Source organism: Rosa chinensis, chromosome 2 (assembly GCF_002994745.2).
Source record: "Rosa chinensis cultivar Old Blush chromosome 2, RchiOBHm-V2, whole genome shotgun sequence".
NCBI classification, from domain to species: Eukaryota; Viridiplantae; Streptophyta; class Magnoliopsida; order Rosales; family Rosaceae; genus Rosa; species Rosa chinensis.
The window spans coordinates 79,772,407-79,784,186 of NC_037089.1; the positions used below are offsets into that span (position 1 = coordinate 79,772,407).

Below are 11,780 nucleotides of genomic sequence, written 5' to 3' on the forward strand. Positions count from 1 at the left end.
GACGTCCCTACGTGAGGATGTAGCGCCACCCTACACGGGAGGTAGGCATGGCGCCAACGCCAAAGAAAGTGGCACTCTGGCATTATAGGCCATGGTCCCAGCTAGGATGCATGTAAGGCCCGTGGGTTCGAATGATACTTTGACACAACTCAATCCTTGGATCATCGATACTCAAAATTTGTCTCATGAGAATCTTCCGGATTATGGTTATCGTTGGGGGATGCCTCAACGTTAGAACCTATTCCTGAGAATATAGAGCTCTTTAAAAATTACACTAGTGTACTTGAGATGTGGGATAGAAACTCCATCATAATTGATGATATAGTTGCGCATGAGTTTGTTGAGTCTGATAACATCGAACCACACTCCATTGATAAATGAATGCCAACGTAGAGAAATTTGGCCTAAATGGAACGATGCGATCCATGTTAAGTTGGATTCTTTAACGATGAGGAAGGTTTTCGAGCCAGTGATGCCAACACCTCCTAACAAAAAACCTATTGATTAATGGGTCTTCGTTAGAAAGGGTGATGAGAAAAAGAGATGGCAATCTCGCCTTATGGCTAAAGACTTCTCACAAAACGCCCTAGAATTGACTACGATAAGACATATTCTCTCGTAATGGATGTCATTGCACTCCACTACCCTGTCAGTTTGGTAGTTTCTGAATAACTGAACATGCAGCTTACAAATGTGGTCACTATGTATCTCTATGGGGATCTAGATACGGAATGTACATCAAGGTTCATGGTGAACTTCATTTACCCAAGTCAAGTGGCTCTAGACCACGGAGCGCGTTTTACAAAAAGGTTGAAACGCTCACTAAAGTGACTACTTGATTGGGAAGGGATATGCCTGCGCGTTTCCATAATAAGTTTCGGATTCTAGCGCGGCTCATGTTGGACATGATCTTCATTGGAAACCCTTAAAGAGTTAAGGAAAACCGCTGAACACTTGAAATCCACTTTTGAGATGAACGATTTTGGGAGAACATGATTATGTCTCAGTTTGGAACTTGAGCATCGTGTTGATAGATACTTAGGCATTTTGACAAGGTTAAGCCTTCAAGCACCTCCATGATCGTCCGTAGTCTTGATCCTGAAAATGATCTTCTTCGTCCAAATGATGATGACGAAGATGTGTTAGAGACAGAAGTGTCTTACTTGAGTACAATAGGCGCATTATTGTACTTAGCTCAATGCACAAGACCGGATATCTCATATGTTGTGAACTTGTTAGCTAAGGTATACCTTTGCGCCAAACGACGCCATTGGATTAGTATAAAAGATATCTTTCGATACTAGAGATGTATGAGTGATATGGGCATGGCGGCATGCTTTATCCCTACAGAGAGTATCAAGTGTCACCAACAAATTCTATATACTTGGAAAAAGTTTTTGGATAGAAAGAAACAAAAACAAAATAAAATTTTGTGAAATATTCTCCTCAGAAACATAAATTCACACCTCTTTCTGGTTAACAAAACAGAAGGTAGGGAAGAGGAGTACCTGACCAACAATGTACTGTATGTTTGTATCTGCATTACCTATAGTAGTGACACAAAAAACAAATGAAAGTATATATATAAATTGGTGCAATGGAGAAAAAATTCAGTTATTAATTAAGCCAATTCTCAGACAGAATGGTTAAATTTTTGAAGTACCTATAATGCCCATGGTTTATTAAAACTCCACAAAAATATATAAATATTGTACGAAGGATATGATGGGAAGGATATGATGGTAATCTTGATAATAAAAGGCAAACAAAAAGTAAGGCAAGAGGATTCTGCGGCAGAAAGAAGAAATTAGAAAAAAAAAAAAGCAGTCGCACACGATCTCCAGATTAGAGGAGAACTGCCCGGACACTATCTCAACACAGACGGAGGCTCAATATGTGGGAATTGATCGGAGTACAAATGGATTATACAAATGGAATTGCCCGAGCACGATTTGCATCAATACTCATTCCTCTTCCAATTTACAATTCTTGCGAACTTAGAAAACAAACACAGAAAGAAGAACAGAGAGGAATCAAACCCAAAAGGAGGAGAAAGAGAAAGAAACAAATCGGCTGACAGTTTGTAGACTTGATAATTCCCATTGGGTAAAAGACTGTGATATCTTGGAGGTCTACATAATAGACTTTAATCGCTATATCTTCGAACAATGCAGAGTTTATTACTCTTCACAAAGTGGTTCGTGAATATATATGGATTGGAGCCATAATTACTCATGTTCGAACAATTGTGGTTTGAAGTCTACCATAGATGAGCCTACAAGCATTAAAGATAATGCTGCTTGTTTTGAACAAATGAAGCAAGGCTACATCAAAAGCGACAACACCAAGGATAATTAGCAACAACAGACTCTCCTCAAGATCAAAGTGAACTAGGTTTGATCTGAGGACAGTGTGGCAGACTTGCTCTGTAAGTCATTGCCTAGATTCCACTTTCGAGAAATATGTTGGTAGCATCATTTGCGGAAGTTATCCGAACTCCTATGACCATTTTCATCAGGGGAAGATGCAGACATCAGGGGGAGATGTCTACATATATGGTTTCTAAACGTGAAGGGTGTGTTGTGCTCTTTTTCCCCTTCGACCGAGGTTATTTTTGTCCCACAGGGTTTTTGTTACTCAGCAAGGTTTTTAATGAATCAACAAGAGGAGCACCATGTTTGGGCGACACAAGGGGCAGTGTTCAAGTAAATTCAGAATGTGTCTGACCCAAACTTTAGGTAACTTGATCTAGTGGTAATAGGGTTTTAATTAGAGATAATCTCAAAGAATATCTTAGAGATATCCATTAATTGTATGATTACCTTTCCTTGTACGATTGAGATTGTATGCGTTGTAATCTTCTATATAAAGAAGCTCCTATTATCAATGAGAATACATAACAATTCTCTCTCAAATATCGTTTCCCTAAAACAATTGGGTATTAGGTTAAAATATACTAGTCCCTTAACATGTGCTCCGCACATGTCAATTGGCTTTTATTTTTTTAAAGTTACAGCAATTTCTCTCCCTATTTTAGGGAAGCTTCTCTTTTTATCATGGGAGGTATTGCAAATTTTTCAAATATGAGATAGTGTATTGACTATCTTATCCTCATATAGAAATAATTTATTTATTAATATTTATATTATGTGATGGCATATATGGTAGTTTAAAAATTTAACCATTTCCTGAAGAATTGACTTAATTATATAAGATATATAATATTGTGTAAGTGGGCAATCTCTTAGAGTGTTTGGGTAAGTGGGGTTAATTAACCCCAAAATTGTGTAAATGGTCATTATCCCTTATTTTAATCGTTTTAATACACGTAACATTTTGGGATTTACTCAAAACAAAAAGAAATCAATTCTCAATCACGTGCTCAATCAAAACGTACCTGCATATGAACCCCATGCTCTTCCCCAATTGAAACTGAAATACACACTCTCACTGCAGTTCAAATCGGCGTTCACTTGATCCGGTCGATCTCCGAACTCTTCAACCAGTCCGATTTCCACAAGAAAACTCCCCAATCTCCTTCTGCAACTACAACCCCTAGATACCCACAAAGGTGCCCAACTTTTCCCTTCTTTCAGAGTATCAATTATTTGTTCAAATCTCTCAACTTTCCTTGTTATAATTCAATTTCAATTTGCTGCATGTTGGAGCACAAAAATTCGGGAGGAAGATTACCCAACAAAAATCTCCCTCCTTCGGTCCTTCCATCTTCAAGAAGCCCTAGACGCATCCATCTTGCAATCGATTATGGGAGAAGGGACCTGCAAAACAGAAAAACACTCCGACTCCCAAGTAAATTTCAATTCGAGAAGAATAAAAAATGAAATTGGATTGATACTTGTTACCCTCTCCCAACTCCTCCTATCAGCTTGAGGATTTATAGTCATCTCTCCCTTGATCTTCACTCCATGGTTCTTGGCCCTTACTCCATGTTGTGGTGGGCGTAGTGGCGTTTTCCCGTTCTCCACTATCTCATTATCTTTTGCAATCTTTCACTTTAGCAAGTTACTAGTCACTTTGGGCTTTAACTGATTTGGCTAAATGGGTGGGGGCCCAAAATTTTACACCCCCACACTGCATGTCTACCCAATTGTCACAATCCTTTGAATTCTGTTTCGCTGAGAAGAAATACTCTTCAAGTTTTGATCTTTCGTGTGTATGCATCTCATTTTCTAATTTCATTTCATTTTCGTTAAAATTTATTCTGTACAAGACTTGTTTAATCTGTAGGACTGATCTTCATATTCATGTATTTAGGAATTTTAGACCTTTATATTTTGCCCTGTTTTGATTAGTATTACTTATCTGTTAATAAGAAATGTGATTGAACAACAGGCCGGTACTTTTGCCAATTCAAAGTTTTGTGATAGAACATCTGAATGTGTATAGATATAATGCTAGATGTTACAACTTGTTTATATGTTCTGCAGTTTGATTATTTGGTTCCAGCTGCCATGAGAGGTGGTGATAGTACCAAAAGAATTTACTCTAGAAAATCCCAGTCGACCTTGGGAGCAGTACCGGCCTCTGAGTTGATGAATATTGAAATTGATGATCTCCCGGATGTTGTGTTGGTTGAAATTCTTTGTCGGCTTCCATGCTATAAGTTTGTTTCAAAATGCAAGTGCGTGTTCAAACGTTGGTGCAATGTCATGTCCGGTCCTTATTTTCTTGGCCGCTTTCTATGTCTCCAGAGTGATCGTGAGCAAACACCAATAATTCGTACTCTGATAACCAACAAAGGGGAGGAGTTCCTTACTAGAATGTCATCGTCCGCCAAGCCGCTAGCTCTGTTGTTTGAAAGACTCATGAGTTCTCACCATTTGGAACAAGAGCCGGTAGTGGTAGCTACGTATAATGACTTGGTTTTGTGCTGTACAACCTGGGGCTATTATCAACGTGATTACTACATCTGCAATCCGTGCACAGTTCAGTGGGTTCCTGTTCCTCCCCCTCCTCGAGTTTACCGGTATACACCAGTGGGATTCATGTGTGATCTTCCCTACTATAACTGTACGAAAGATGATCAGGGAGGAAGTTTCATTCAGGTCAATGCTGAGTATATGTGCACGATAGTGAGATTAATTCTTCGTAAGAGATCTGTCTGCAAACTCAAAGTGCAAATCTTCTCCTCTGATACCGGTGAATGGAAAACATCAACTATATCAATTCCATCAGGCTTTGTTTCAGACACCGTCCCTCTAGAGAGGAGCTTCAGTTACAATGGCATGCCGTATTTTGTGGGTGATGAACCTGGTGATCAAAATTTTCTTATGGGGTTGGATCCATTCATGATCAACAATAGTAACAGTGCTCTTAGTTTATCTAGTACTAGCCGTAATAGTACTAATGATGATGATATCATTGATCACTATAAATGTCGTTTCATTCGATTTGATGATCCAAACTCTTTTCTACTTCGGTATCTTGGTGAATACAGAGGGTGTCTGCACATGTGCGACTATCATGATCATACCTCTGCTCTTTTTGTTCGGGAGTTGAAAGAAGAAGAAATGCATGGAGGAGCTGGCAAATTATGTTTGGAAGGCATGATGAAGGATTATTCACTGGACATAAAAATGGTTCCGGGTTATGATATTGTTGATTTACAATTTTTAGACCCCAATAACGAGGATATTTATATATATACATTGGCAAAGACATTGTCAGGTACAACATTCGAACAAGAGATTGGTTAAAGCTTGTTGAAAACATTCCCTATGGGAATTTCCAATTGTGCTCCCTTGGTGGGCAACACCAGTTCCTAGACTACCGCCACACGGCCAACCTGCGGGAATAAATCTCTGATCTCTGTATGGAACTTGACGTTGTAGTGTGGAATATGGGTCAAAAAGGATGTTGGATGGAAGGCAATGGGGTGAGAGTTGTGTAGTTCCATGAGGAGGATGTTGAATCTGCTCGCTGCTGTGAGAAAGCTGATGACACAGAAAGGTAGTTAGCTTTTGGGTTTTGGTACCGTTACTAGTCAGGTTGATACTATGTTGGCAGTCGGCACAGTTTGATTTGTTTTGTTTGAAATTTGAAATCGGTACATTCTGTTTCTAGCTAGCTACTGGTACATTTACTTTGTTCGAATTGAGTACTGTATGCTAATTATCAATGTGATGGGTTGCTTTCTTAATTGTCTTTACTTGCATCATTATTAAGAATTGTGGGGATGCAATTCCATTGGAAAACTTGAAAATAGGAAATCTAGAATCTCTGTTTTGTAGCTCCATAATCTAACATGAATTCCACAGTTTGGCCAAAAGTTATTCTTATAATCTGATTGGGGCATTGTGGATTTTAGTGTACGTAGTTGTTTTACTTGTTTGCCGCTCAAGAAAAGCTTGGTTTCCTAGTAAGTGCAGCAGAAGAACTTAGCTTGAGAAACAAGGGGGGAAGCAGACTAGTCAACAAAGCTACATGGTCGTACTAGAAAGGCCAAATAACGTGTGCTGAAATCCTTGGTTTCCAATACAAACTTGAACACCAAGAAATAAGAGCTGTATATAAAGCAAAAGATAGATATAACATATTCAACAACAAACTAAGCAATTCGATATCTCAGCTTCTCTCTCGAAGTTTCTGGGTTTGATAAAAATGAGTACCGAACGAAGCAAGATCAAAGTGAGTGAGGCAATCTTGTTCTTGTTCAAGTTATTGCCTTGGGGAGTCCCTGCATGTTTACGAAGCCATGAAGAGGAAAAATTGAAAGCTGAAATACAACAAGGGCCAGAGGCTGCCATTGTAGCTGCAACTAAGCACTTCTCATCTGCTCATAAAATAGGAATGGATTAGTTATCTGTTTTTTCCACTTATATGTGTAGCATTATATATAGTATGGATGTCTGACTCTGTAAACAGAGTTTGCGAATTTAGTTGCTGTACTTGTGAATCATCTGCATAATTGTAGTTTGTGTAGAGGCATAAGCTATGAGATCAACTTTTGCCAACGATATCGTTACTAAAGGAGGAACTTCGATCGGTTAATGAGTTTTGACATCCTCAAGAGGTTTTATTAGCAAGTGGTAGTTCTCACTCATCATGTAAAATGTGAAATAATAAATTCAAATTTCCTTGTCAAATATTTTTTTCCGTTCACTAATTTTTTTTTTTGAACTAATAAAAATTTCATTGATCATAATTCATGCAAAGAAGACGATTACATACTCATCCGTTGACACATAATAATGACCGGAACAAGACTTCATGGAGGAGCCACAGTGATTACATAGTTTGCCGGTTTCTTTCTTCTCCTTGGGTGTGGATTTGCTACCAAAACTCCGAATCTGGTCGCGACACGTGTCAGTCACCCAATAGACACGTCTCTCCAACAGAAACCGTTTGCGGGTCACGTGCCACGCGTGCCCCCAACAAAGAACAAAGATAATCAGGCCAATTAGGCGCGGTGGGGGGTCAAATTAGTAGCGGCCACCACCACCAGAAAAAGAGGGAGGAGAATTAATTAATTAATTAATCTCCAATTAGCACCAAAAAAGCAGAATAATAAATGGCAATTAAGTATTAATTAATTACCTCCCATATTAGGGCTCCCATTCTTTCCTACTGTTACAGTTACACTATTATTTTCCCCTAGTCTCAAAAATCCAAAGAGCTCCACCAAAGACTAGACCTTTCTGTAATTCCCAGTCGGACCCAATTCGGGTTCGGACCCCCTCCGCATTTCCCATCTCTCCTCCGACCTCAAAGGTACTCTCTTTTTTCCCTCTTCCTCTCTAAATTTGGCTTCTTTTTCTTGTTTTCTTGGCAGAAATTGATTGTGTTTGTGTCATTTTGCAGTGTGTATCGGACATGGCGAAGGCTTCCAAGGGCAACCATGATGAGTTTGAAGACGATGATGAAGAAAATCAAGCAGGTTTTTTTTTTTTTTTTTTTTTTTGAGGTTTGAGGAATTTTTATGTGGGGATTTAGTGAAGGAATTAGATAATGAATTGGGAAGGGGAAATTGGCAGGGAAAGCAGAAGGGCAAGGTAGGGAGAAGAACCGGTCGAAACATTCCGAAACAGAGCAGAGAAGGAGGAGCAAGATTAATGAGAGGCAAGCTTAAGCTCAGTGATTACTGTTTACATTTTCTTTTTCAGTTCTGGTTTGTATTTGATTTTGGATTTTGGATTTAGAATATGTAGGTGAAGCAGGGTATTGTGTTGGGTTTAATATCCAAGATTGTATATGTGAAGGGTCTCTGTGTAGTCACTGTCATATGTGTGTACTTTTTGTGTTTTTGAAGAAATGACACCTTGCAAGCATTTTCACAGTGTTACCTGAATTGTTGTAGTTTCTGGACTCAAATGCGATGTTGTTTTACTGGTCTGTATCTTTTTGCAAGAAGCTTATTTCTGCATATGTTGTGGAAGAGGCAAACGGACATGGTCCTGAATAGTTAATAGATTTGTATGCCATTGAGTCACTGGTTGAAGGTTTTGTGAAATTTCTGTTGTAGCGAAGATGTAGGATGAAAGATTTAGGGTGGTATGTAAGACTGCTATGTTGTAGTGTGTTTTTGGGGTGAGTTGATTGGTTCTTTACTTTTTAATTGGAACTTGGTGTCAAATTCCATGATTTCCAAATTTTTTCAAATGTTCTACCTTGTTTGATAACAATTTCCAGCCTATCTGGTTATCTTGTGTACGCCAATTTGTTGTGCAAGTAAGCAATTTACTACCAAGTTTATTGGAATGGCATTGTCTGTTGACTTTAGAATGTAGTCTTTGATTCTTCAGCTCCATTTATTTCCACATGAAGTCTTGGTGGTAGTGATGGTTGTCTTTTATTATTGTTGTATCATCCTTTGCTGCTCTTTTATGCTATGCGGATCTTTCTTTTTAGTAGCATGGACATAAACTCTTCACTCACCTCAGCAATACATCTTTCTGAGGCAGATTTCAAAAGTTGAGAGAGATCATACCCGAAAATGATCAGAAAAGAGATAAGGCTTCTTTCTTGTTAGAGGTAAAAATTTCCGGTAGTCTCTCCTTATGTGGTGACAATATTTTATCCTTGTGATAATTTTGAAATATGATGGTGTTTATATGCAGGTTATAGAGTATATACAGTTTTTACATGAGAAGATAAATTTGTATGAGGGTTCATACCAAGGATGGAATCCAGAGCCAACGAAGTTGATCCCCTGGGTAAAATTCTAATGCATGATGTGTGTGTTGTCTTTGTACTCGTGCTATTGTGTTGGAATCTTCATCACTTTTCCATTGCATGTCAGTTTTAAAGTTGTCACTTTACACCTCAATGTGTAAGTACCCTGGAAATACAAGACACGAGTCTGTTTAGTGAATTTATCGATGTTTGGATATGCTTATGATCAACATGTGGCATTAGAAGGATTGAAGGAATGACTTGTGTTTATGCTCTGTAACTCTACTGAACGTCTGTAACGGAAAAAAACAACTTTTTAAGGATTTTAAGAGGTTATTTCTGATTTTAAGAACTAGTATGTGCTCTTTATGTTTTAGGTGTGTAAATAGAGGCATTATGCCCTCTCATGCCTAGATAAACAGAAACTAGAACAACAGCACAAAATGTTCTCTGGCTGATCTAAAGACTTGCAACTGTTACATAGTCTATAGTTTGTCCCGTGAAAACTTGCTGACCTCCAATTTGCTTTCCACAGAAAAGTCGTCATAGGCCTGGAGAAAATTTTGCAGATCACTCTCAAGTCATGAACAATGGTTCTGGTCTGGAGAATAATGTTGTTGCCTCCCCTGCTATGCTCACCAATGCACAAAACTCAGTGGAATCTGACTTGGACTCTGCTGCTGTATACAAAGCACTAGATCACATTCGTGGACTAGCTACTCCATCCGTTCCTAATATGAACCAGCAAAACATCTTTGACCCTATTGAGAGCATTAGAGCTCCCACGCAACCATTGCAAGAATCTAATACTGATGTTGAGAACATGGCTTCTCAATCCCAATACCAATTGTGGCCGGGTATTACATCAACAACTGTTACAGACAGTAAAATTAATAGGCAGGATGAAAATAAATCAGTTAGCATCTCAAGTGCCTACTCTCAAGGGTGAGTTTTTTCTTGATAACTTCATCATAATCATAATGGCTGCCCATATTTACTCTTAAGCTTGTTTGCTACCATGTTTGATGAAATGGCCATAACAATTACATGCATGCTGATAGACCTACTATACTGATTATGTGCTAGTGTCATTAGTAAGTTTCCCTAAGTGATTTTCTATGGTAAGTGTGCAAACTTTTGAGACTAGGAATAAGCATAAGTCCCAAAAATTCTGTAGATGGTTTTCATATGGAGAAGTTATATGCTTATGGGTAGGACTGAAAATTCCATACATACAGACTAATTTAAAAGTTAAAACCTAGGCTATCCAGTACTGTGCTAATAATGAAGAATTTTCCTAGACTTTAGGAATGTAATGGTACCACATGTTACTTTATAGATTCGTGTCATTAAATAATTCAATTAGCATATGTGCTCTTTACAGAGTTGGGTTTTTGTTGATCAGGGTATTGAATAATCTGACCCTGTCACTGCAATCCTCTGGTGTGGATTTGTCCCAGGCCAGCATCAATGTTGAACTTGATGTTGGAAATCGAGCAGACGGTGGCCTGAAATCAATGGCATCTAGTTCACAGGTTCTGTTAGAATCTTTAACCACTCTACTTGAGACAATTTTCAGTGTGACTGCTGAATCTGCTACGCTTTTTAGAATATTGTTGGACTGCATGTCTCTAAAGTCCTGATTTTTCAATTCTGTTCCATTGCTTTTTGTCTGCCCAGGCTCATCTCAGACAATGCTTGAACAATCAAATGATGACGCATTCTCAGGTAAGCAGCTATAACGAGAACTTTGAACAAGCTCATAAGCGGTTCAGAACAGGAGAAAGCTAGCGTACCTGGTCTCCAGTTTTTCCTAGTGTTCTTTGCTTTTTGGAGGGTGGGAGCTCTTGGGCGGGTCATTTTTGTAAGGTCATGACGCACAGACAACTAGGTCCGGGTCAATTGTACATGTTTGTGCTCCTTGTGCATGGGTTTTTCCTAGATAGATGCCTCAGATATTCATTTGTTTGTACTTTCTGTTTTTTGATTTAACAATGACTTTGTTACCATCATTTGGATTTTGGTTTCTATACATATATATATGTACTCTTACTGTAGAGCAAATTCCACTCCATACCATTCAACTCAATTGCTCTTCACATTGTATCTTGTTGCACAAAGAGTTCCAATACTTCAACCTACTAGTAAATTATTTTCACATTTTACTCTAATTTCGGGAGGTGGGATACACTCTAACACAGTTTTTTAACTGACGTGTCAATTTGTAGAGCTCAGTTTAACATTGGTAAATGTCTGACATAGATTAAAGCACTTTGATCAAATGAGAATTAGTTCTGTTAAAAATATTTGGTTTTCAGTAAGCTTGATATTTCTCACAAAGAGTCTTCTGTGGACCTTGGTCCACCTGCAATATTTCTGACGCATGAGCAACACGCACGCTACTAATCTGACTGTGGCCCACCTGTACCTTAGTCCATAATATAATTTTCGTATTTCTCATACAATAAGATCTAGAAAATACATTTCCATCCAAGAATGATATGATTTTAGTAAGGGTGTGGCTATTGACACCCTATTATTTTCTTTGTTTATCTTACTTGCTCATTATACCCTATGTTTTAATTTCAATTATTAGATTTACTTATCTAACTCATTTCTTTTTCCAGAAATATCTTTATATGATATAT

At 38.3% G+C, this 11,780-nt stretch overlaps 2 protein-coding genes across 4 annotated transcripts; both read left to right on the top strand.

Moving 5' to 3' along the window:
• The first annotated feature begins 3,323 nt into the window (after positions 1 to 3,323).
• On the top strand, positions 3,324 to 6,488 carry LOC112190788. Of its 3 annotated transcripts, XR_002932590.2 has the most exons (3): positions 3,324 to 3,810; positions 4,449 to 5,970; positions 6,329 to 6,488. XR_002932590.2 is itself a non-coding variant. In XM_040515647.1 (2 exons), exons 1-2 carry the CDS (start codon positions 3,766 to 3,768, stop codon positions 5,715 to 5,717), a joined length of 1,314 nt encoding a protein of 437 aa, XP_040371581.1. In that variant the 5' UTR covers positions 3,324 to 3,765; the 3' UTR covers positions 5,718 to 6,078. The 3 variants fall into 3 exon arrangements, 2 of the variants coding, with proteins under 2 accessions (XP_040371581.1, XP_040371582.1); XM_040515647.1 differs by lacking the exon at positions 6,329 to 6,488 and having other exon boundaries at positions 4,449 to 6,078; XM_040515648.1 differs by lacking the exon at positions 6,329 to 6,488 and having other exon boundaries at positions 3,324 to 3,571; positions 4,449 to 6,078.
• A 1,082-nt stretch (positions 6,489 to 7,570) lies between these two features.
• LOC112190370 (transcription factor BIM2) lies at positions 7,571 to 11,192 on the top strand. The gene is made up of 8 exons (XM_024329807.2): positions 7,571 to 7,731; positions 7,822 to 7,897; positions 7,995 to 8,079; positions 8,922 to 8,991; positions 9,078 to 9,173; positions 9,668 to 10,077; positions 10,538 to 10,667; positions 10,813 to 11,192. The coding sequence occupies exons 2-8, from the start codon at positions 7,834 to 7,836 to the stop codon at positions 10,921 to 10,923; spliced, it is 966 nt and encodes a 321-aa protein (XP_024185575.1). The 5' UTR covers positions 7,571 to 7,731; positions 7,822 to 7,833; the 3' UTR covers positions 10,924 to 11,192.
• Positions 11,193 to 11,780: the final 588 nt, after the last annotated feature.